The sequence below is a fragment of the Mastigoproctus giganteus genome, chromosome 7, assembly GCF_048544385.1.
Source record: "Mastigoproctus giganteus isolate SK-2022 chromosome 7, ASM4854438v1, whole genome shotgun sequence".
Taxonomy (NCBI): Eukaryota; Metazoa; Arthropoda; class Arachnida; order Uropygi; family Thelyphonidae; genus Mastigoproctus; species Mastigoproctus giganteus.
This window is the reverse complement of record NC_143581.1, coordinates 132,068,890-132,096,590: the sequence shown is the minus strand read 5'-3', so window position 1 is coordinate 132,096,590 and position 27,701 is coordinate 132,068,890. Positions and strand designations below refer to the sequence as shown.

General features: G+C 38.6%; 1 protein-coding gene across 1 annotated transcript in view; it reads right to left on the bottom strand.

Moving 5' to 3' along the window:
* The window catches only part of LOC150083207 (tRNA (34-2'-O)-methyltransferase regulator WDR6), a 760,490-nt gene that overhangs the window by 597,466 nt on the left and 135,323 nt on the right, over positions 1-27,701 (bottom strand). Inside the window, exon 6 of the mRNA XM_090378434.1 lies at positions 8,773-9,018. Coding sequence (XP_090234560.1) covers positions 8,773-9,018 — 246 coding nt within the window. The remainder of the gene's footprint in view (positions 1-8,772; positions 9,019-27,701) is intronic.

Below are 27,701 nucleotides of genomic sequence, written 5' to 3'. Positions count from 1 at the left end.
AAATTTCCGCACATATATCCTACATCTGTCTTTCCTCAATTTGAATTTATGTCCTCTCAGATGATTATTCTGAACAAGAGGAAGAATCCCATCAGCATTGAGCATGCTCAAACCATTCAAGGCTTTATACACCTCTATCAGATCACCTCGCTGGTGCCTAGTCTCCAGACAATGTGATTTGCAAAACTTAAGCCTTTCTTTGTAAGAGCAACCCTTTGTCCCATTCACTAATCTAGTTGCCCTTCTCAGTACTCATTCCAGCAGCTCTACATCCTTCTTGAAATGAGGCTTCCAGACCTGTATACAATACTCAAGGTGTGGCCTGACCATTGCCTTATACAAGGGAATATTCGCCTCCTTATCACTGCTAGAAAAATTCCTGTATATCATTGACAAGACACCATGAGCTACTCTTGCATCCCGTCTGCACTGCTCAGAGAACTTCATATCTGACTGCACAATTACCCCCAGGTCCTTTTCATTCTCTACCACTGTCAGTGTAGTACCACAGAGTTGATACGTTTCTCTCGGGTTGAGAGAAGGACAACAAGATTGGTGGGAGGAACAAAGGGGTGTGCTTACAAAGAAAGACTGCAAAAAAAGTTCTGCAAGTTGCAGCTTTCCAGATCCTGTCGCAGAAGCATAGCGTCAGTAGTGTCCTTAACAACCCTGCCAACCTTTGTATCGTCTGCAACCTCGGACATTAAGCTTGATATACCATCATAAATATTATTTATAAATACAGAAAACAATAATGGACCCAACATTGAACCCTGAGGGACTCCACTAATAACATTAGTCTACGATGAGCAGTGTCTATTGATTACCACTCTCTGTCTTCTCCCCCTCAACCACCCTTTTATCCATAGCAGCAATTTGCCTCCAATGCCACACTGCTCCAATTTGTGCAGCAGTCTTCCAAGTGCAACAGTATCAAAAGCCTTTCTAAGATTCAAGTATATAATATCAAAGTTATTCCCTGCATCCAGTTCTTTTGTGACTGCATCCTAGTATCCAATCAAATTGGTCAGGCAAGACTTTCCCTTAACGAAACCATGCTGTGTCCGAGCTATGACTGAAGTCTTGTCTAGATGATCCTGCAGTGCTTCTTTAACCATTGCCTCCATTAATTTTCCTGGAACAGAAGTTAAACTCACAGGTCTATAATTACTTGTGTCAGTCTTTGATCCTCCTTTGTGAATTGGGGTCACATTTGCACATCTCTAGTCCATGGATACCTCCCCTGAGTCCAAGGAAGCTCTCATAATTAAGGCTAAGGGTTTGCTTACTTCCTTTGCTGCCTCCTTTAATATAACTGGATAGATCCCATCAACCCCAGTGGCTTTCTTGTGTTTATCATCAACAATTTCCCCTCCACTTTACTCTCAGTTATTACAAGATTATCTAGCTTACTGCCAGAGTTGAATATACCTCTGGCATTCCCCTCGCCTCATGTGTGAATGTCGATGCAAAATATTCATTTAGTTTGTTAGCTACCTGAGCAGGATCATCAACAGTTGAACCATCGATATCAAGTGGACCAATCCGATTCATCCCCTTCCTTCTAGAGTTTACATGAGTAAAGAACTCTTTGCTGTTTTTCTTTGCATCCTTTGCCAAAGATTTCTCGTAATCTGCCTTCGCCTGCCTAACCTCCTTTGTAACTTGGTTACAGATCAATTTATATCTATCATAGGCTTCTGTGTCACATGTTAATTTATATGTATCCCATGCATTTTTCTTCTCTGCCAATATATCTCATATGTTCAGCTGACATCCATTTAGGTCTAAACCTTGAACAATATTTCTTAGTTGTTATGTAAAGCCTAGTAGCTTCCAAGATAAGTTCTTTGAATGCTTCCCATTTTGAATTTGCTGTTGGTAACATCATCAGTTGGTACCACTGTATAGAATTTAAATACCGTCTCAGACCATCGTAGACGCCTTTACGAAAGCAAAAACTCTTCCCTTTACCCCTGATTGTAGTTACCTCTTTGAGTAAATCCCACTTCATCACCCTGTGATCACTGCCACCTAGTGGTTCCTTTATCTGCAGATTCTTAGTACATGAAGAATCACTACTGATAATCAAATCAAGAGTATTACTCCCTCTAGTTGCCTCCAGAACATGCTGATGTAGAAAACAATCATCCAAAAAATCCACAAAAGCCTGGGTAGTGTGTGAGTGACCAACCCACAAATTCCAGTCAATATCTGGGAAATTAAAATCCCCCATTATAAGACTCTCTGATTTACTAGCCCACTATTTCCCTGTACAGTTTCTAATTATACTCATCAAAGTCATTAGGCCTATAGCACACTCCTACTCTCAATTTAGATCTCCCATTGCTTATGTCACACCAAACTGACTCGACACTGCACTGTCCAGCGATGTTGACTGGCTTCACTTCCTTGGATTTTATGTATTTCTTAACTAATAGCATAACCCCTCCTCCCTTCCTATCTTGTCTCTCCTTTCTGTACACATTGTACTCCCCAAATTCCAGTTCTGCATTCCTTATATCTGTGTGACACCACATCTCTGATATCCCAACAATATCCACCTTTGATGCTTTGAGCAATACCTCAAATTCATCAAATTTATTTACTAAACTCCTAGCATTGGTGTACATGCAAGTATACATGCACCTGTTCCTATTCTTAGCTACCCTAACACAACCCATGTGTTTACGTGTACCACAATGACTCCCAGCAGTCTCTGAAATATCCTGCATCTTGTTTTCCAGGCTTCTGCTCATTCCAATAGAAGCAGTGCAAGAATCACTTTCAGATTTGAGTAGGTTCAATGTTGACAGGATACTTCTGCTTGCTCAGACTAAGAGACTGACGGGGCATAGATTCAAATTGAGGAAAGACATTTGTAGAATAGATGTGTGGAAATTTGTCTTTAGCCCATGGGTGGTTGATTGCTGGAACAGACTTTTATCTGTTGTTGTGGAAGTTGATAGCTTAAAATTTAAGGCTTAACTAGACAAACATTTGGAGTGACCGGATGGATGAAACTGGAAAGTGTTTTTTTTTGGCTGATGCTGTATAAGCTTGCTTTCATCATATGCCTCAACTAATGCTAATTACAGCCCTCTCAGATATGACAACTTTGGAAGTATCAAGTGTAGTATAAAGGGAATTCCACCAAATGAGGAAAGTTTCAGTAGAAACACCGTGTTTTTGATTGGTGGTTCTGACATGAGATTTGAGCCAGTGAACCCAGCAGTGCCACAAGCTTCAAACAGCTGGGTTAGGTTAGTACAGTTAAAAAAGAAACAGAATGGTAACTTTCCTTTCATGGCCTCTGCCCACTTCTCATAATGCAAAAGAGCTATTCTAATTTATGAAAGAAGTGTTTTTAGAACAAGGGTGACAAAGAATCTATGCACACAGGAAGAGCTCTACAGAAACACTGATGGGTGCACTGGAATCTCTTGCTCACAAAATACCTGGCTACTGAGTCTATGCACTTAGCATTAGTAGAAGGATATGATGCAAGAAAGCAAGCTTATCTAGCAACATCCAAAAAAAAAAAAAAAAAACCTCCCCGTTTCACCCATTCATTCAGTCCAAATGCTTCTCTCTTCCTGCCTTAAATTTATTTAAGTTTTTGACCTCCACTATGACACATGGAAGTTTGTTCCAACTATCAACCACTTGCTGGCTAAAGGTAAATTTCTGCACATCTATTCTACAATTGTATTTCCTCAATTTGAATTTATGTCATCTCAAGTGAGTAACTCAGAAAGAGTAAGAATCCCATCAGCATTGGGCTTGCTCAAATCATTCAAGGCCTTATAAACCTCAATTATATCACATCGCAGGTGCTTAATCAATGGGTGCTGCTCTTCATGGACTAATGTTATTAGTGGAGTCCCACAAGGTTCGGTGTTGGGTCCACTGTCATTTTGTATATTTATCAATGATATTGATGAAGGTATATCAGGCTTAGTGTCGAAGTTTGCAGATGATACAAAGGTTGGCAGGGTTGTTAATGACAGTAATGGCAGTGTGCTACTGCAACAGGATCTAGAAAATTTGGAAAGATGGGCTGAGAAGTGGCAACTGAAGTTTAACCTTGACAAATGCAAAGTACTACATATGGGTAGAAGTAACCCCAGGGAAATGTAACAACTGTGTGGTACTGCACTTAAGAGGGTAGAAAATGAAAAAGACCTGGGAGTAACTGTGCAGTCAGATATGAAGTTTTCTGAGCAATGCAGACAGGCTGCCAGGGCAGGTCATGGGGTTTTGTCAGCAGGGAAAAAGGAGGCGATTGTCCCTCTGTATAAGGCAATGGTCAGGCTACGCCTTGAGTACTGTGTACAGGTCTGGGGGCCTCATTTTAGGAAGGATGTAGATTTGCTTGAGCATGTACAGAGAAGGGCAACAAGATTGTTGAGGGAAATGAAGGGATCCTCTTACCAAGAGAGGCTTAAGTTCTGAAAATTGCAGTGGCTGGAGACTAGGCACCTGCACGGTGATCTGATTGAGGTGTATAAGGCCATGAATGGGTTGAGCACGCTGAATTCTGATGCGATTCTTCCACTTGTTCAGATTATGAAACTAAGGGGGCATAAATTCAAATTAAGGAAAGACAGATGTAGAATAGATATGCGGAAATTTGCCTTTAGCCAGTGGGTGGTTAATTGCTGGAACAAACTTCCATCTGTCATTGTGGAAGTTGATAGGTTAAATAAATTTAAGGAGGAACGGTACAAACATTTAGAGGGAATGGATGTGTGAAATTTTTTTTTTATTGGCTGATGTTGCATAAGTTCATACACTTGCTTTCTTGCATCACATGCCACTACTACTACTAGTAGTCTCCAGATGCTACATTTTGCATAACTTAAGTCTTTCTTGGTAAGTTTTCTACTCACCAATCTTGTTGCCCTTCCATGTACTCATTTCAGCAGCTCTACATCTTTCTTAAAATGAGGTCTCTAGACCTGTATGCAGTACTCAAGGTGTTGCCTGACCATTACCATATGCAAGGGGACAATCACTTCTAGTGATTGTCCCCTTAATACTTCTAGCACAATCTGTATATCATTGACAAGACACCATGAGCTACTCCTGCAGCCTGTCTGCATTGCACAAAAAACTTCATATCTGACTGCACAATTACCCCCAGGTCCTTTTCATTCTCTACTAACCTGAGTGTAGTACCACACAGTTGGTAACAATCTGTATATCATTGACAAGACACCATGAGCTACTCCTGCAGCCTGTCTGCATTGCACAAAAAACTTCATATCTGACTGCACAATTACCCCCAGGTCCTTTTCATTCTCTACTAACCTGAGTGTAGTACCACACAGTTGGTAAGTTACTCCGGGATTACAGCTACCCATAGGAGGTACTTTACATTTGTCAATATTAAACTTCAGTTGCCACCTCTCAGCCCATCTGCTCAACATTTCTAGATCCTCTTGCAGTAGCGTACTCTCATTAGTGTCATTAACAATCCTTCCAACCTTCATCGTCTGCAAACTTAGACATTAACCCTTATATACCTTCATCAATATCATTGATAAATACAGAAAACAACACCGAACTCTGGAGGACTCCACTAATAACATTAGTCAATGAAGAGCAGTGACCATTGATTACCGCTCTCTGTCTTCTCTCACTTAATCATCCTTTTATTCACTGCAGCAACTTGGCCTTAATGCTATATTGTTCCAATCTGTATCTGCACAGTAGTCTTCCATGTGCAACAGTATCGAAAGCTTCCCTAAATCCAAGTATATGATATCAAAATTATTTTTTGCATCCAGTTCCTTTGTGATCACATTAGTATCCAATCAAATTTGTCAGACAAGAATTCCCTTAGCAAATCCATGCTGTGTCTGAACTATAACTACAGTCTTGTCTAGATGATCCTGCAGTGCTTTTTTTTAAGCAGTGACTCCATTATTTTCCCTTGAACAGAAGTTAAACTAAGAGATCCTGCTTTGAGAATTGGGGGGACATTTTCATCTCCAGTCCATGGGTACCTACCCTGAGTCCAAGGAAACTTTCATAATTATGGTTAAGGATTTGCTTATTTCCTTTGTTGCCTCCTTTAATATAATTGGTTAGATTCCATCCACCCTGGGGTGGATGGGATATAACCAGTTATTACAATTAGCCATATGGTGCAAGGAAGCCTGAGGCTTTTTACTGCACCAGCAAAAGTATAAGAAAGGTTTTTTGCAAGAAAATAATGCAGCTTCAAAGGTTTTCCAGTCAACAGACAGGGTTGTTTCTCTGTTTTATTCATGTCGCCATCTAAAAATTGAGTTAAATATCCTCTAATGTGCTTATCTGCCACAACCAGAATCTCCTTTCAAAGCCATTGTTTTATCAGATAAACACATCTCATCTGCATTGAATTTCAGAATTTTTAGGAGTTAGTATTAGAAAGGCTGAATGACACAAACACATGGACTTTTTCTGAATTAGTAAAAAATTCCCTTTTGAATATTCATAATATTCCCATTCTCACAAGGTAACCATCAAGTTCCTCTTCTAATCTACCCAGAGAATCACTGTCTCTGCTATACTGGAAGGCAACTTATTCCAGTGAGCTACAGCCTTTTGCCAATAGGTCAACTTTGCAAGCATCTATATTATTCCCTGAGATTTTATACATGAGGCCCCTAATCCTTGGTTCACCTATGGTGGAGAGTACACCTTCCTCGTTCATTTTACTCAACCCATTTATTATACAGCTTTATCAGATCTCTGCTTATAGCTCTCAGACTTTGAATTCATGTTTTAGGCCTTCTCATGTGCATCAAGTCATACTCTACCACTAATTTGGATGCCCTTCTTTGAACCTTATCTAGAAGTTTTTTTTTTTTGGTGTGTACTTGAATATATTATTAGAAATGCAATCGAATCATTGTTCCTATAGTGACATCTTTCTCCATGCTTGCTAAGGCCCAATGAAATCATGAGAAATGTTTTTGTATTTTTTGAATTCTGCTTAGAGAGATACCAGTATTTCATCTTTTTTTTTTTAATGGATTGTGATACTTTAGTGTGGTTTTAACACAAAATTAAATATTTTTAAAATATGCTGTTTTTCACATTTTTTTATTTAAAAAAACTATTAATTTTGCCTCGCTTTTGAAAATTTTAAAAAAGTGTTTTAATATTATTATTATTATTAGCCATATGGTGCAAGGAAACCTGAGACTTTTGCTGCACTAATGACAAAAAAAAAAATTCTGAGTTAAGAGAGAGAGAGAGAGAGAGACAGAGGTGGGGGAATCACGAAAGAAGAGAAGAATGATGATATCCAGTTCAGGACCCTGGGTGTGCCACGCCCATACTCACCAGATGTGAGCCCCTGGGGATGAATATTAAAGAGGTGATTTTTTTATGTTCAATTTCAACAATTTCTTCTCCACTTTGCTCTCAGTTATTACAAAATCATTTAGCTCCCTGCTAGAATTTGATACGCTTCTGGTCAGCACTTCTCTACAGACTTAATCATGTGGAAATATAGATGCAAAATAATCATTCAGTTTGTCAGCTACCTGAGCAGATTCATTAACAATTGAACCGTCAATATCAAGTGTACCAATCTGATTCATCCCTTTCCTTCTAGAGTTTACATAAGTTAAGAAGTCTTTGCTGTTTTTCTTTGCATCCTTTGCCAACTTTTTCTAATAATCTGCCTTCACTTGCCTAACCTCCTTCATGACTTGATTACTGACTAGCTTAAATCTACCATAGTCTTCTGTGTCACCTGATAATTTATATGTATCCCATACATTTTTCTTCTCTGCCACAAGTCTCATTAGTTCATCTGCCATCCATTTAGTCCTAAACCTTGAACAGTATTTCTTAATAAGGACAAAAAGCGTAGTAGTTTCTCTATCTGTGTCCTTCCTAAAATGAGATTTCAAAACCAATATATAGTCTTGAAGCTTCCCATTTAGAATTTGCTGTTTGTAACATCATCAGTTGATCCCATTGTATAGAATTTAAAAACTGTCTGACACGAATATACTCACCTCTACGAAAACAAAAACCCTTCCTTTTACCCCTGATGTTATAGTTATATCTTTAAGTCTATAGTTATATCTTTAAGTAAATCCCACATAAGCACACTGTGGTCACTGCCACCTAATGGTCCCTTTATCTGCAGAATCTTAATGCATGAAGAATCGCTACTGATAATCAGATCAAGAGTATTATTCCCTCTAGTTGCCTCCCGAACATGCTGATGTAGAAAACAATCATCCAATAAATCCATAAAAGTGTGCGAGTGACCAACCCACAAATTCCAGTCAATATCCGGGAAATTAAAATCCCCCATTATAAGACTCTCTGATTTACTGGCCCACTCTATTTCCCTGTACAGTTTCTTATTATACTCATCAGAGTCATTAGGCCTATACACTCTTACTCCCAATTTTGCCTCCCCAGTGCTTATGTTACACCAAACTGACTCGACATTGCACCATCCACCCATGTCAGCTGGATGCACTTCCTTAGATTGTGTGTGTTTCTTAACTAACAGAATGACCCCCCTCCCTTTCTATCCTGTGTATCCTTTCTGTACTTCTGCTTTAATTATATGATGAGGCTAATGTTAATTGACCAGCAATATGCTGCTGTATGAGTTGGATAGCTTTTGGAAGAAGAGATAGCTATTTCTGTCTCACTAATCAATAATCCTGGCACAGCTAGGATTATTGATTAGTGACCCAATAATCCTAGCACAACTGAAAACCTATTGATTGATTCTATGTGATGACTTACCTCTCCAACGCTAATAATGCAGTTATCAAGAACAACAGACATCCATACTCTTGCTTCGTGGCTATAGAGAATACATATTAATTCAAATGCTCCTTTTTTCCAATCTTCTGCTGTGAGTTCCTTACACCCACTCTCCGGGCAACTAAAAGTGGGTGAATTAAACTTCCACACTCTCAAACTTCTGTCATCAGAGGTAGAACATAATAGCTGCAGCAAAGAGTTATATGCAACTGAAAATATTATGCCCTATTAAAAAGAAAATAGTAAGAGAATGTTATTAATATAGAAAATTATGGAATGGTGATTAAATTTTGAGACATTATGTAAATTCTAGCTTAAAATTTCAATATTCATTTAAAGTGAAACCTCATACATTTCATACTAAGAATAGGCATGAATTTTCGTCTGTCAAATGGAATTCTAAATTGTCAAACACATTTGTCAATCACAGGGGGAGGCCTCTTTATCTTTCCCTGTGCAGGAATTAGCATAATCTAAATTTGTGGATGTATTATAACATAAAGTTGAGTGTCTAATACACATGACAAGTTTTCTAAGCAATGCAGACAGGCTGCCAGAGTAGGTCATGGGGTATTGTCAATGATATACAAGAATTTTGCTAGTAAGTGATTATCCCTTTGTACAAGGCAAGAAAAGTAGGTGATTATCCCTTTGTATAAGGCAATGGTCAAGCCATGCCTTGAGTACTGCATACAGGTCTGGAAGTCTCATTTTTGAAGGATGTAGAGTTACTTGAACATATACAGAGAAAGGCAACAAGTTTGGTGAGGGGAACAAAGGGGTCCTCTTACAAGAAAGGCTTAAGTTCTGAAAATTGCAGTGGCTGGAAACTAGGCACCAACGAGGCAATCTGATTGAGTTGTATAAGGCCTTGAATGGGTTAAGCATGCTGAATTCTGATGGGATTCTTCAGCTTGCTCAGATTACGAACGTGAGGGGGACAAAATGCAAATTGAGGAAAGATAGTTGTAGAATAGATGTGCAGAAATTTGCCTTTAGCCAGTGGGTGGTTAATTGCTGGAACAAACTTCCACCTGCTGTTGTGGCAGTTCATAGTTTAAATAAATTCAAGGAGGATCTGGACAAACTTTTAGAGTGAATGGATGTTTGCTTTCTTGCATCACATGCCTCCATTACTACTACTATATCCCTGACACCCTTTATTTAATCCATTCAGATTTAACTGAACGCATGTGGGCTGAGCACACTACATTTTATACTGGGGTGGAATGCCACAATGGAGTCTATCTGTTCACAGAATTTTTAAGACTTGTAAAAATTAATTATTAAAGTATTAAATTTTATTATTAAATTATAATCTTATAATTTTATTACAATTATAATTGTATAATCTTATAATTGTATAATCTTATAATCAGCAAATTCATATTCAAGCAGGCAATGCCACTTACGAAGGTACCCTGGACATTGTTCTTTTCACTGCTGTTGAACTTGGTGCTGCGGTCCCAAGTTGAATCCTAAAAAGTGTCCAGGCCTTGCTTGACCTGGTAGAAAATGCAGTCATCACCAGATTTCATGAGCTCTGTCCTAATATTTTGTTAAATCTTTACAACAAGTGCCTCTTGGAAGGCATAATCCCCAATTTCTGGAAGCAGGCACTGCTTAAAATTATTAAAAAACCGGGAAAACCTAATACCGACCCAAGAGCGTACCGCCCAATCTCTCAGTTAGCCAACCTGGGAAAGCTGTTTGAAAGAATGATTTGTCCCAGAATCCAAACTATCCAAAACTCACAAAACCTTTCATCCAACTCGCAGTATGGCTTCAAGAAAGATCCTTCGTGGAAGATGCCATTGCAGCCCTTGTAAAACACTACACATTCCACAGTAGTCTATGAAATGGCCATCTTTGTGGATTTTGAGGGTTCCTTTGATACCCTTTGGTGGGAGAGTTCCCTCAGGTCCCTTAGACTGACAAACTCCAATCAATATCTTTACAACATCATAAGAGCCTACTTCAGTAACAGATCAGTTCAGGTCACTGCCCAACATCTGTCATATTCAAAATTTATAAACAGAGGTTGCCCACAGGGGTCAGTGCTAGAACCACTCCTTTGGAACCCCGTACTTGACCAGTGGCTCACCAGAAGCTTTAACAGCTGCATCAATTTCACCTATGCAGATGCCTTAGTTATTTGCATTGCAGGAAGATCCAGGAGGACCCTTGAGGACCGAGTAAAGATTGTCCTGGATGACCTGGTAATCTGGGCCCTCACAAATAACAAAAATATCAAACACAAAAACAAAGCTAATGATCTTCAAAAGCAGGTTAGATTACCTCAGACCCCCTAAAATGCTTATTCATGGGAAGCAAATTTCATATGTGGCACAAACTAAACACCTTGGCATCATGCTGGATGACAGGCTCAGTTTCCAACCACACGTGAACAGTTTAGCAAACAAAACCAAAGCCTTCACTGTAATGCAGCCATCATCAGGATCTCCCGATCTCCCGTTCAGACTGGGGACTCACCAAAAAAACCCCCATCTCTCTACTATAAAGCTGTGTTCTTGCCAATTGCCTCCTATGCTGCTGGGGTTTCATAGGGTCACTAACAGTAAAATCTGGGCCAAACTCCTTTCCATGCAAATAACCATGCTGCTTGTAACACACCGAGTACCAAGAACAACCTCAACTAATGCACTGCAGGTTCTATCAGGGGCCCTTCCCCTGGACCTATATATAGCTTATAGAGGCTGCATCTACAAACACAAAAAAGGCCTACCAACCTCACTCATTGGAATAGACTGCAATCCTGCTACAAATATCAAACAAGAAAAGATAAACCTATGGAAAAAAACTGCTCTCCCTTTGGAAGGTTAGATGGGATGAAAGTGCCACTGGAGAGGTCACCAGATTTTTTATCCCGGATGTCACCTTTGCCATGAATAAGCCACATTGTAATTGGTTCTACCCATCCATGAGCATGTCCTACATCCTAACAGGACACGGCACTCTTAAAGCAAAACTGTTCCAATTCGGAGTGGTGACAAATCCTCATTGCTCCTGTGAGGAAGAGGAATGCTGGAACCACATCCTATTGTCCTGCCCCAACTAGAAGAACAACGGACTACACTTAAAAATAAGGTTCAGAACATCTCATAAATCAATCTTAAAGCCTTAATTGAAAATGAGACTAATTTTCAAGCCCTTCAAATCTTCACCAATGATATCTTCAACAGAAGAATGCAGATTATTATTATTATTAGCCATATGGTGCAAGGAAGCCTGAGGCTTATGCTGCACCAAACAAAACCTGAGAGAGAGAGAGAGAGAGAGAAATAGGAGGGAATCACCAAAAAGGAGAAGAATGATGTTATCCAGCACAGGACCCTGGGTGTGGCAAGTCCATACTCACCAGATGTGAGCCCCTGGGGTTATAATTAAAACAATGCCAACCCAACCATTTTGGCAGATTGCCACGAACCAAACCAATGCAACTGTACGAACATATACACTAATCATACAATACTGTATGTTCCATGTATGTGTGTAAATAAAAACACATCATCCTGGTAGGCAATGCCCTAGCCTAATAGGTTTTCATAAGTGCCTGAATTCATAAAATTATTCATAAATGCCTTATTCCATAAATGGAATCCTGCAAAGTTGGTACCATTGCCACATTGTGGAGAAGGAGAAAAATTTTCTAACCTCTGGCCTCAATGGTGCCTGATGACATCCAGAGTTAAGATTTTTGATGATATTTTTGAGAAAATCTTAGTACTCTGGACACAGCATACCCAATCAGATAGTAGATTATGCCCGGCTCCCCATGCCTTGGGATGGGCATCAGGCAGCAGTTGCTCACGTTTCAGGCCCTGTTTACGCTGAATCTGTAGTCAAGCCAGAAACAATTTGCGGAGATGGACCCAGGTCCTGGAGCTGCTAGAAACAGGCCACATACATATACACATACATAATTGTCATTGAGTGTGCATACATGCATCTCTTTTACTTTTGAGTCTTTGAGGGTTTTGTTGCATTTTACAATTTTGTAAGAGAAGCTCCATTTTCTGCTGGAGTTTCTTAAACAGGGTCAAATGATTGTAAATAGAGAAAGTTTCTGTTTATGTATTTTTGCATTTATGTAAATAAATAAATAAAAAATGTCTCCTGTAAGCACAACCATGTTGGCTCGCACTTACGTAGGAGGGCCTTGATGTCTGTGGTCTGATGTGATTTGGTGGGTTGTCTGTGGGCTTCTGAAGGGCTGAGGGCTTTAGTTTCTCAGTCTTGGATTTATCTGTTTTGGGAAAGACTGGATGTTGTCCAGTGTCCATATCTTCATCTGCAAAAAGTTCCAAGACTGCATCATCATTTGTTTCCTTCACCACTATATCCATTTTTTTTCATTTGCCATGGGCAGCAAATCAAGTTTTTTGTTTGTTCCGTAATATTTTGCTTAGGTAGAGGAGGAGCAGTAGGTGGTATCAATATGGGACTGGCAGCTGACTGGGTGTTTTTAACTTGCTTTTGAGTGTTCAGTAAGTAGTGTTCAATGGGAGCAAAAGATTCTTTTGGTGGGATTGTCATATCTGTTTGAATTCCAACAGATTGCTTCCCTGCAGCTTTCTGTGCATATGTGGGTTTATTACTACTTACTGGCATTACCAGTTTCCTCACCTCGTGATAAGAAATATTAAGCTCTGCCTTGTGTCACTGTATCTGCTTTTCTTGTTTCCACCGCTGGCATGCCCTTGAGTATGCAGGATGCTCACCTTCACAGTTGACACTAGTGGGTTGGGTGGCTTTACATGCATTGCTTTCATGGTCTTTTGCACTGCACCAAGCACAGGCAGGTGCTTCACAACAGCATTTCTGGCATTTAAAACATCGCAATGGGTTTGGAATATATGGCCTTACACTGAAATTTAAGTACGCTGCTTTTACTGAAATTGGAGACGGAGTATTAAATGGAAGGAGGAGGTTTCTAGTTGGTACTGACTTCCCATCCTTATGCACTGAAATTCTTTTAACACCTATCATTCCTTGTGGCCTTAATTCGGTTAGGATTTCCTCCTCAGTAACCTCAAAGAGGACCCACTCTGAGATGACAACTCGATGAATTTAAGAGAATTGGTTTCTCAGTGTTTGAATGCGTGATGAGAAATCTGGGAATGGGACCTGAGAGAGAACTTCAATTCGTGGTCTCTTTGTTGTAGTGGCATTGTCCGTTTCTAAATTATTATTTTCAGTTATAGACTGGGATGGGGTCCCCAGAAGAAATACTTTTATCGGGATTCATGAGTGTTTTGTATTGGTTCAGTGCCCAGGCTCCCCACCCACCACAGAGCCCAAAGGGATGCCCACTACCCGGCAAGCAATAAATGCTTGGTGGAACACCAAGGCTACCCAGACACCATGCCCGCACCATCACCAGCTTGAATCCTGTCCCACAGAATATGAGAGTAGGGGCATGGCATTGACACGGCTGACCCTTGCAAGTGAACCCACTTGCTAATTGATCCCAGCTGGGCCATCCAGGACCACCCATCTTGTCAAAGCAGGGACCAAAGTGGTGTGTTGAAGCTGGGTTCCTCAACCACCAGGACCCCCCTTTCCGAATTTCCATGGGTTGCAGCACACAACAAACATGCTGGATTCCACTGATGTTAGCCTGGAACCTAGGCCATGGGCGTTGGATCCCAGTGATGCTAATTGGAGGATCAGCAGCATCACTGGGAGGTCCCCTCGTCACATGCAGGTGCTGACATTGAGGGGAATTAACAAGGTAAGGATATTTTTGTTGATTATTTTTTTCAGTTTTTGGATTCCTCAGTGTGTTTTGTTGAAACACAATCGCTACAGCAACAGTGATAGTGAGGTTAGTGTAACCTCTATGTCTTTTATAACCTTTCAGACGTACGAAAATTCTGATTTTTTCACAAAAAATATTAGTAATTATGTTTTTGATAACGGGGAATATACTGAAAGTTAGTTTAAAGTTGTTTCATTATATGAGTAGTTTTCTTTGTCACGAAAATCGAATCTGGCAAGAATTTCTCCCCCCCCCCCCACCCAACTTTGAACACAAATTACTTGGGTTCTAATAGCCCAAAAGTTCAAAATAGCACATCAAACTGTTCATCTACATGTTTGCTAAATGTTTACAATACTGAAATGACAAATATGGACGAAATTATTAATGTAAAAGCAACAAAAGACCTAAATACTTACTGTGATATAGATGACCACCCTGAGATTGAGGTTAATCGAATTCTTAGGGAGAAGATACTAAATGATAATAATATAAAATTAGAAAGTTGTCCGGCGGGGCCCACTAAGTGTTAAGAGGACCACAAAAAGCAAAAACTTAACATGAAAATGTTGGAAAAAATGACCCAATTAAACAAGTCAATGAAACAAAGTTGTGCTTGGAAGAATACATTTCAAGCAAACAAATTGCATAACTGCGGCAAATAGACTGAAAATTGTAAGCTATTGGGTCATCCTTGAAGAAAGGTTAATGGCACTAAATACAGAAAATAAAATAAAGTCAAAATTGGAGACCATTACTGAGGAAAAAGACAACTATAAAGCAATGAATACCCTGACATAGGTTGAAAAATTGGAGATTATCCAAGTACAGAATTTCCAGCTTCAAGAAACTGATAAGTTTTTGAAGACTTTTGCCATTTTATTGACTTAATTGTCATATTATATGTAGCTTTATCATATAATTATAATTGTCGTATATTATACGTAGTTTTATAGTCTTAGTCATGCTCTTTCTTTCTTTTATTTTTAATTTAGCTAGAGATCTGTAGGTTACTACTCAATATACATAGAACCTTTATTTCATTCAAATATTGCCATGATTGTTATAGTTATAGATTGATAGGGGAATTCAAATTTTTTAACTGAAGTAAATAGGTAGTTCAAATCAACTAGATTGGTGTAGTTGGTTAATTTTGTTATATATTATAATTAACTTATAACTACAAATCACTCATTGGGAATATATCTTTTGTGTTTCGCTAAGAATATAACTAATTTAACATTGTGATCATTGCAGTATAGTGTAATGTATATAGCATAACAGTATAGCCAACTTATTAGCACAAAGTATAACGTAAAACTAGATAACGTAACAAATATCACTGAATTTACGAATGTATTAGCTTGTATTGTCAATTCATTAATTAAATTTATTAATCTTATTAATTTTCATTGCTAATCAATTAACTGTATTCAAATAGAAATCATGCCTCAGACTAGAGCAGCAAAGCAACTGGCAGAAATAATTGAGTGCGCTGTGTCTTGGAAGAGAACCAAAGGGGGCAATTCTCCAATGCACCATAACCAAAAAAAAAGAAAAATATGCAACTTGTAGAATTTTTGCAGATCTTTCTGGAACAAGACTTGATATAACCAAGGAGGATGTTGTTGTTTGTTGTTTTGGTTTTTTTTAGGAGCATTAGCAACTAAGGCCATATTGCTCCGGAATATGCGGTGGTCATTCCCTGACCTTTCCGCATCCTCCGTATTTGGTGGTGACAGGCTCGAACCCCGGTCTAATCAAGAAGCGTGTGCTACGCAAGGCTGCAACTTCCCACCTGGCTACGGAGGCACAGAAGGAGGATGTCTGTGTGTGATAGGTGCAGAGAGTGTCAAGAAATGACGTGCCAATTCAGCGTTCAGATGGGTTCTGAAGATTTAGGCCTAAATGGAGGTCAGACGAACTAATGACACTTGTGGAAGAGAAGAAAAACCATTGCAAGAAAAGAAAAAAATGCATTGAATGCATATAAATTATCAGGCGACAGAGAAACCTATCGTAGATATAAGCTAGTCTGTAATCAAGTCACAAAGGAGGTTAGGCAAGGGAAAGCAGATTATGAGAAATCTTTGGAAAAGAATGCAAAGAAAAACAGCAACTTCTTTACTTATATAAACTCTAGAAGGAAGGGAACGTATCAGATTGGTCCACTTGATATCAATGGTAAGACTGTTCATGATCTTGCTAAGTAAGCTGACAAAATGACACATATGAGGAATTCAGGAGGGAAGTGGAGGACAGAAACTTAAGAAAGACACCAGGAATGGATGAGATCTATCCAGTTATATTAAAAGAGGCACCAAAGAAAGAAAGAAAACCCTTAGCCATAATGATGAGAGCATCTTTGGACTCAGGGAAGATACCCACGGACTGGAGATTACCATTAGCATTAGTAAAGGAACATGATGCAAGAGAGCAAGCTTATATAGCATCAGCCAAAAAAAAAAAAAAAAAAAACCTTCATTTCACCCATCCACTCACTCCAAATGTGTGTTTAGTTCTGCCATGAATCTATTTAAGCTATCAACTTCTACAATGACTGATGAAAGTTTGTTCCATCATTCATGCACCCACACATCTATCCTACAATTGCCTTTCCTCAATTGAATCCATGCCCCCCACCTCAGGTTCTTTATCTGAGCAAGCAGAAGTAGCCCATCAGCACTGAGCCTGTTCAAACCATTTAAGGCTTTATGCACCTCAATCAGATCACCTCACAACTGCCTAGTCTCCAGACACTGTGATTTGCAAAACTTCAGCCTTTCTACGTAAGAGCAACCCTCTGTTCCATTCACTAATCTCGTTGCCCATCGCTGTACATGTTGTACAGCTGAACATCCTTCTTAAAATGAGGCCTCCAGACCTGTATACAGTACTCAAGGTGTGGCCTAAACATTGCCTTATACAAGGGAATAATCACCTCATTATCCTTGCTAGAACAATTCCTGTATATCATTGACAAGACCCCATGAACTACTTTTGCAGACTATCTGCACTGCTCAGAAAACTTCATATCTGCCTGCACAATTACCCCCCAGGTCCTTTTCATTCTCTGCCATTGTCAGTATAGTACCACACAGTTGATACATTACTCTGGGGCTACAGCTTCCCATATGCAGTACTTCACATTTGTCAATGTTAAACTTCAGTTGCCACCTCTTAGCCCATCTGCTAAACTTTTCTAGACCCTGTTGCAGCAGCGTACTGTAATTAGTTTCATTAACAACCCTTCCGACCTTCGTATCGTCTGAAAACTTGGATAATAAACCTGATACACCATCATCAATATCATTAATAAATACAGAAAACAACAATGGATCCAACACTGAATCCTGGGGGAACTCCACTAATAACATTAGTCCATGAAGAGCAGTGTCCATTGATTACCACTCTGTCTTCTCCCACTCAACCATCCCTTTATTCATAGCAGCAATTTGCCTTCAATGCCACACTACTCCAATTTGTGCAGCAGTCCTCCATGCGCAACAGGATTAAAAGCCTTTCTAAGATCTAAATATATGATATAAAAATTATTCTTTGCATCCAGATCCTTTGTGATGACATCATAGTATCCAATCAAATTGGTCAGACAAGACTTCAACTTAACAAACCCGTGCTGTGTCCGAGCTATAACAGAAGGCTTGTCTACATGATCCTGCAGTGCAGGATCAAGTAGACATTTATTATATGTTTTATATGTTTATCTTCTTTTATATGTTTATATGTTCTTTATATATATTCTTTTATATGTTCTTTTTATATATTCTTTTTATATATTCTTTTATATGTTTATCTTCAAAAATTTCTCCTCCACTTTGCTCTCAGTTATTACAAATACATCTAGCTCACTGTCAGAGTTTAATTCACCTCTGGCATTCCCCTCCCCGAATAACTCCTCATGTGTGAATGTAGATGCAAAATACTCATTTAGTTTGTTAGCTACCTGAGCAGCATCATCAACAGTTGAACCATCGATATCAATTGGACCAATCTGATTCATCCCCCTTCCTTCTAGATTTTACATAAATAAAGAACTCTTTTCTGTTTTTCTTTGTATTCTTGCCAAATATTTCTTGTAACCTGCCTTTTGCCTGCCTTACCCCCTTTGTAACTTGGTTACAGACCAGCTTATATCTATCATAGGCTTCTGTGTCACCTATTAATTTATATGTATCCCATGCACTTTTCTTCTCTGCCACATGTCTCATTAGTTCATCTGATATCCCTTTAGGCCTAAACCTTGAACAATATTTCTTAGTTGGTATCAAAAGCCTAGTAGCTTCCAAAATTAATTCTTTGATTGCTTCCCATTTTGAATTTGCTGTTGGTAACATCATCACTTGATCCCACCGTATAGAATTTATATATACTATCTCAGACCACCATAGTCGCCTTTACGAAAGTAAAAACCCTTCCCTTTGCCCATGATGTTAGTTACCTCTTTGAGCAAATCCCACTTCAGCACACTGTGATCACTGCCACCTAGTGGTTCCTTTATCTGCAGATTCTTAATGCATGAAGAATCACTACTGATAATCAAATCAAGAGTATTACGACCTGTAGTTGCCACCTGAACATGCTGCTGTAGAAAACAATCATCGAACAAAGCCACAACAAAAGTCTTGCTAGTGTGCAAGTATACAACCCACAAGTTCCAGTCAGTATTTGGGAAGTTAAAATCCCCAATTATAAGCAATCTGATTTAACAGCTAACTCTATCTCCCTGTACAGTTCTTCGTTGTACTAATCAGAGTCATTATGCCTATAACACACTCCTACTCTCAATTTTGCTTTCCCAATGCTTATGTCACACCAAACTGACTTGACACTCCACTGTCCAGCCATGGCAACTAGCTGTACTGAACGCATAGCGTAATCCCTCCTCCTTTCCAATCCTGTCTATCCTTCCCGTACACATTGTACTCCTTGAATACCAGTTATGCATTCCTTTATCTGTGTGACACCACGTTGCTGATAACCCAACAATATCTGCCTTTGATGTATTGACAAACACAACAAATTCATCAAATTTATTTACCAAACTCCTAGCATTGTTGTACATGAAAGTATACATGCACCTGTTCCTATTCTGAGCTACCCTAACACAGCCCATTTATTTAGTTGTTTCGTAATGACTCCCAGCAGTCTGTGGAATCCCCTGCACTTCGTTTTTCCCGGCTGCTGCTCATTCCAACAGAAGCAGTGCAAGAATCACTTTCACCTCTGCCTGCAGCTACTGTTAATCTATTAGTCCATGTATCCCATCAAGCTATCAGTTTTCCGACACACCTAAAACTACCTCGATTGTATTAGCAAATATTCTTGAACCCTTTCTATTTAAGTTTATCCCATCCCTGTAGAAGCAGTCTCTCCTGTTAACAAGAGCAGACCAGGTTGAGAAAAATTCTACCCCTTGAGCCTTGCACAATGTCTCCAGTGCGGAATTAATCGACATGGCGCTCATCATATACTCCCTCCTATCTTGTCTGGGCAGAAATGCAAATATTTTCAAATTTAATCCTAACTCACGGCTTTTTTTCAACATTGACCTGTACTTGATAAGTAATTCTGCCAGTCTCCTACTCTTAATATCATTAGTTCCAACGTGTATAATTTTTATCACCTTTTGTGCCCTTAAAAGATGATATCTGCTCTACAAGAGGTGTACAAATGTATCTCCAATTCACAAAGAGGGATGAAAGGGTGACATGAGTAATTACAATCTGTCAGTTTAACTTCTGTTCTAGGGAAAATAATAGTCACCTCTTAAAACATTGCAAGATCATCTAGACAAGATGGCAGTAATAATTTAGACACAGCATGAGCTTGTTAAAAGGAAGTCTTGTCTGACCAATTTGATTGGATTCTATGATGTAGTCTCAAAGGAACTGGATGCAAAAAAAATTTGATATTACATACTTAGATTTCAGCAAAGCTTTTGATACTATTGCACATGGAAGACTACTGTACCAATTAGAACAGTATGGCATTAAGGGCAAGTTGAGTGAGAGAAGACAGAGAGTGGTATCACTGCTCTTTGTGAACTAATGTTATTAGTGGAATCGCCCAGGGTTCAGTGTTGGGCCTTTTGTATATTTATCAATGATACTGATGAAGGTATATCAGGCTTAATGCCCAAGTTTGCAGATGATATAAAGGTTGGCAGGTTTGCTAATGACAGTAATGAAAGTATGCTACTGCAACAGGATTTAGAAAAGTTGGGCAGATGGGCTGAGAAGTGGTAACTGAAGTTTAATGCAAATGCAATCAAGACAGAGGTAAGTCAAACTAAACAGGGTGCAGCAAAATACAACACCCAAAGAACAAAATCTAATAATACTAAAGGCCAAAAGTGATTCCTCACTAAAAACTGGTGAGGCAGTAAAAGAGACAGTAATTAATAAACTAAAGCCTCAGACTTAGGAAATTAAATGTCAATCATATGAAAAGGATACGAAATAATGGAGTAATAATAGAGTTGGCAACAAAAGAAGATATGGAATATTTCCAAACTCACTCAGAGATTAAAAAATTGGGTCTGGAACCCAAAAAACCAAAAAGAAGGAATTCTAATATAACATTTGCTGTGATAGAGTCAACACCACAGAGAGAGAGAGAGATAATGACAGATATTTATTATAAAAACTTTCAAGTCCATATGACTACTGATGAGCTGGCTGAAGAATTTAACTAAAGAGAGGGACTAAATCCAGGAAAAATGGGAAATTAAATATAATTTCAGAAATTTCACCCAGAATAAGGAACACACTAAAAGAACAACAGAGGATTTATGATGGCTGGGCCATTCATAGATTTAGGGAACATTTCCCAGTAAACAAATGTTATAATTGCCATACTGCCAGAGACTGCAACCAGAAACAACCTATCTGTGGCCACTGTGCAGTCACTGGCCATGAATACAAAAATTGTAACAACAAGAATCAGCAACCCACCCAAGTGTACCACATGTAACTCAGCAAGAATATCCGATTATCATCATAGAATCATCATAGAGATGCCAAATGTCCATGTTACCTAAAAAATGTAGTTAATCCAATCAAGAAGGGTCAGATTAATACCATGGAAATGACCAGGACTCCAAACTTTGTCCGAATTGAAAGCTCAGAGACATGCAGTTGTAGATCAGATTAGACTCAATTAGAAGAAAATAACATATGTACCTTGGCCTCTTAGAGCTGTACCCATGAAATGCACGGAAGATAGGAAAATTTAAACATATGTTTCACCAAACCTCCAAATAAGAATAGTGGTAGTATTGCACTGCTTCATGAGTCATTTACTACATAGTATTTCCTAGTTACACAGAGATGTAGCATTCCTCTGTGTGGTGTGGACACCAGGCCTTGATTCGTGCTTACGTTAGTTTACAGAGCAACCACCCAAGTGAGAACCAACGTAAGGTGTATTTCAAGACTTGCACACAGGAGTTATACCCAGGGTTACTTACAGACCCACCAACATGAAGGTGCAACCATAGGATCTGGCTGTCAAAGTACATCCAGACTTCACTGAAATTCAGTGTACTTGACTCAGAGTCACTTGAAGATCAGTTTCATCAATATTCCAAAACCCAAGATTCCAGTACTGTCCTAATAGAAATTCTGTGATCATAAGCTTCAAGGGCCAATTCTAAAAAAAAAAAAAAAGAATTTGAAAAACTTCTGGTTAGTGAAGTTCGATACAGTACAGATTAAAAATACGACAATTATTTTAAAATCGTTTCAGACTATTTTTTTTATTTTTAATTTAAAACATTTCAGATTTACTACATTTAAGAGTAGAGGCAGCACTAACTGCCTCTAATCTGAAATCTATCATCACTATAAAAACCTGGTCCTTAATTGTGCTTGCAAACATGCACATTTTTCCACATCCTTGTCCAAATAACAGCCTCTTAAGGAATTTAATTTTCCCTCTTTTGAAGTAAGTATGATTAACTTCATGGTAAAACAAGTGACAGGAGAATTAGAACATAGATTTTCTCTAGTTAGCATCTGGAAATTTGTTCGAATTAGCATCCCATCAGCCTGTCTCTAAATATAAGTGAACTTCAAACCTAAATAGAATGGAAAAATTTGATGTGTTTGCATAAAAAAAAAAAGATGAATTATGCTTTCTGTAAACTTTATAACTAATCATTTTAAACTCTAATTTTGACCTTGATTTGTTACCTTTCCTTGTACAGGGCTTTCCAATAGTAACGCTTGATTTTTGTAACACAATAAAACAAATTGTGAGAGTGATAGTGATCTATTTTTATTTTTATTATGAAGTATATGTGTTAACATTATGTTTTAAAAATTATATCAGATAAATGTCCGCCGCGGCTTTGTCTGGTTTGGTTAATCCTGGATACCCAATTGGTGATGACGTTATCGCATAAAAGTGGCTCAATTCCAGCAATAACGCGCCTAATGTTGGCCTTTAAGGCGGCAACCGTCCGTGGTTTGTTAGCATAGACTTTGGATTTTAGAAAGCCCCAGAGAAAAAAATCCAGTGGCGTTAGGTCGCAGGATCTGGGCGGCCAATTAACGTCACCATTTCGCGATATAACGGAACCTTCAAATTTCTCATGCAATAGTGTTACTGTATCACGTGCCGTATGGCACGTAGCACCGTCTTGCTGAAACCAAATGTTTGTTAGATCGATTCCATCCACTGCAGGCCAAAAAAAATCTCTTATCATAGCCCTGTATTGCTCACCGTTGACCATAAGTGCCACATCTTCTTCGTTTTCGAAAAAATACGGACCGATTATTCCGCCGGACCAAAGTGTACACCATACCATAACTTTTTCGGAATGTAGTGGGACCTCATGAATCTCAAGTGGGTTTTCGTCGCTCCAAATTCGGCAATTTTGCTTGTTAACAAAGCCACTTAACCAGAAATGAGCCTCGTCACTAAACATTATTTTTCGCCCAAAATCAGGATCGACCTCCAACTGCTCTAGCGCCCAATCAGCGAATGCACGCCACTGCGCATGATCGTTGGGCTTTAGTTGTTGGGTTAATTGCACTTTATAAGGGTGAAGCCCTAAGTCCTTATGCAGGATTCGCCAAGTTGTCGTCGAAGACAGGCCAAGTTCTTGAGCCTGACGCGGAATGGACTGTTGCGGATTCTCACGCACACTTTCCCGGACTGCAGCAATATTTTCAACGGATCTTGCGTTTCGCTGAAGTACAGGCACTTTCAGATTTGCCACAGACCCAGTTGCTTCGAATTTGTTTATTAAACGGCGAATTGTGGATTCTGAAGGACGTTCGTCGACACCATAAACTGCACGGAGTGCACGAAACGTTTGACGAATAGAACATTGGTTTTGATAATAATTTTTTACAATTTCGACTCGTTGCTCAGTCGTGTAACGCTCCATAATAAAATGCAGAGACTAACTGAATACGGCTACCAAAGATACCACCTGTGTGACTGTCGACTTCGTCATGCGCTGTTGCCAAACATCGAGCGTTACTATTGGAAAACCCTTTATATAAAGATTCTGCTGGTCTCTGAGGTCTGATATTATATTCTCAATGTGGGGTTATTATTATTCTTTTAAAAAACAACATTTCCTCCCCCATGACGAGTACTGGTACCAAGTGCATGGGGTGATTGGTCGTGTACAGTTATTATTATTATTATTGCTGTTGGTCGACAAACTCTCTTACTATCCTACAAGTGTTCATAAAGTATCTGATGAATGGTAGCACCTGGAACATTGGTTGAACTCCATTGTATTTTGCTGTGGAGGTAGAAAAACAGAACTAAACACGAAAGAAACCATTTCAGGTTAAATTAAGGATTTAAATTGAAGGAAATTTTGTTTAGAGTTAGATTTTCTTTAAAAATGGGGGAACCATTTAGAGATAGATAACCTGAAATAGTTAACCACTCAAATGTTTGCAAGAAGAGGAATAATGCAAAATATACAAAATTATACAGATACAAATATACAAAAATATACAGAATTATACAAATATACAAATAATTATAGAAAGAAATTATTACACATTCAGAAAAAAAAGGGGGGGGGGGATTAACCATTATTAAAGTTCATAAATGTCCAGACTAACAATAAATGTCCAATCAGTTCAAGACATGAACAGGTATGGGTATTCACACAATAAATTTTACAAGATAATGACATAAATTATGTTATTGTCCATGAGATTTCATAATGTTCAAGTTGTAATTAGAATCAAATAAGCAATGACAAATTTCACAGTAAAAAAATATGGAGCAAACAGTTGAGATGAATGTTACAGCTTATACAATTTGTGCTACCAGTCCAATAGCAACAAGTAAATTTTTGGATACTTAAAATTAAGAATTTAACAAAGTTAGGGTAGATGCTTTGTGAAGTTCTGAAAGAATTTTGGAATTATGAATGAATTTAAGAAAGTTAAGTATAGGTATTGATGGATAAATGCAAAATGGGTTTATAATTCTGATAACTGTCATCTTTTAACAAAGACAAAGTGTGAGAAATTCTGAAAGAAAATAGGAGAGGAAATGAAGACAGATTCCTGAACAGCAGTAACAGGACCAGCATACAGTAACTGTGACCGAAATTCATTGTAAATAGGACAAAAGAAATGAATGTGGGTAGAATCCTCAACAGAATCGCAAAGACAAAGTTCAGAATTGGAAAGATGGAAATAGGCAAGCTTAAAGTTTAAGGAACTGAGCCCTTTCTTTAAACAGGACACAGTTTAAGGAATTGTGTCCTGTTTAAAGAAAGCAAGAAAACATGCTGGGAGAAAACCAATTACGAGTGTTTTTATTAACAAATGTAACTTCTGGAATAAATAATTTTGTAATTAAACCTTTTTGGGAATCAGACCAGCAAACTTGCCAATATTCATTAAGAATTTTTAAAATTTGTTGATTTTCATGTTTAGGACTGGAAGACATGTCAATTTGAATTCCATTGGATTCTACAGGGAGGCCTTTACAAATGAAGTAAGAAAGTCCATGGTAAATTAAATATAAGTCTAAAGGTAGTGAACCAGACAGAACTTGTAGGCCAGAGGTAAAGACAGCTCTACATGCCCTAACTAGTACTAGGAGGAAACTGCACTGGAAAAAACCAAGCTTGGACTGAACTGTAAGCAATTTAGTGTGTCAAAACCAGCCTGCAGCAGCATAAGTGGCAATTGGTAAAACAGCAGCTTTGTATAGTGCTGTGGTTTTCAACCAGGTTGCTGCAACAACATTTCAGGGGCGGCATTTAAATTTAAGTTACTTAAATTTATTATATTTTTTTAGAATTTCTATATTTATTTCATTATAAAAGAACATGTGCACCTTGTACGCACAAAAGATGTTTTATTTTATGTGAAAACATCCTTGGCTTGGACAAGGTTAAAGGGGTTTCGTATGAAAAGAATCTGAACACATTTACATTTTAAGCATTTTTTTTTCTCGACAGTTTCATGAATTTGAGGTTGCAATACATGTTCAATAGGTAATTTCCTTAAAATGGGTTTGTGACAGCTAAAATATAATGCATACACTTGAGATTGTAAAGAGTGTAAATGTCTTTGAAACACAGCTGTTTTTTTGTTTGTTTTTTGGTTTTTAGGAGCATTAGCAACTAAGGCCATATTGCTCCGGGGATATGCAGTGGTCATTCCCTGACCTTTCCGCATTATCCGTATCTGGTGGTCACGGGCTCGAACCCTGGTCTAATCAAGAAGTGTGTGCTAACACACTGCTGCTCCTGCCGTGTATTTAAACACAGCATCAATTATAGTTCCATGATTAGTAATCGATAGAGATCTAGAAGTATTTAACATTAGTCAAAATTTATTTTCTAAGAAATTAGAAATCTTTCTAAGAAGTCAGACAGTATCATTTGACCAACAGAAAGAAGGAATTCAGCTGCACAAATGTCTCCAACAGGTCTAACACTCATGGATTTGCCAACAGTTTGTCAATATATAAGAAGTAACAACATGAGTACAATTTTCTCTCTTATGATAAACTGCTACACCATCAGGTTGTTAATCTTCCCGTTTGAACTAAACAACACAATCAAAATTAGGACACAATCATGTTTCAGAAAGCAGAAGTAAATTGGATTGTTGTGTGACTGTATCAGTGAGATCGTAACTGTGTGCACATAAACTTTGACAATTTAACATTAGAATGGAAGATCTTCTCGTTTACTGATGAATTTGTATAAAGTATCTTGCATGGCAAACAGAGGATTACTCGACAACCTGGTCATTTCAGCTTGAAGTGCAAGACTGGATGTAGCATTTCTCAGTCCATGATAAAATTTCTTTTCTCCATTTGCAGCAATAATGTAAAGATCATTGATATTGGTAACTCAAGATAATGCAACATAAACTAGTTGCTGTTCATGACATTTGATAGGTGGAATAGGACCAGGGTATGTCTGCCAGGGGCAAAGGTTGATGACGTTGTAGAGTGGATATCATCATTTAAGGGCACAAAAGGTGATATAGTTGTACACGTTGGCACTAATGATATGAAGAGTAGGAGACCAGCGGAATTACTTAGCAAGTACAGGTCACTGTTGAAAAAAAGCCGTGAATTAGGGTTGAATTTGAAAGTGTCTGCAATTCTGCCCAGACACGATAGGAGGGAGTATATGATGAGAGCCTTGTCGATCAATTTGGCCCTGGAGGGATTGTGCAAGGCTCAAGGGGAAGAATTTTTTTCAGCCTGGACTGTACTTGTTAACAGGAGAGATTGCTTCTACAGTGATGGGATACACTTAAATAGAAAGGGTGCAAGAATTTTTGCTGATGCTGTCGAGGCAGTGTTAGGTGGTTCGGAAAACTGCTAGTTGGGGGGGGGGGATACAAGGACTAATAGATTAACAGTAGCCACTGGCAGAGGTGGAAGTGATTCTTGCACTGCTTCTATTGAAATGAGCAGAAGCCTGAAAAACAAGATGCAGGATATTTCAGAGACTGCTGGGAGTCATTGCGGTACAAGTAAACACATGGGTTGTGTTAGGGTAGCTAAGAATAGAAACAGGTGCATGTATACCTGCGTGTACACCAATGCTAGGAGTTTGGTAAATAAATTGGATGAGTTTGAGGTATTGCTCAAA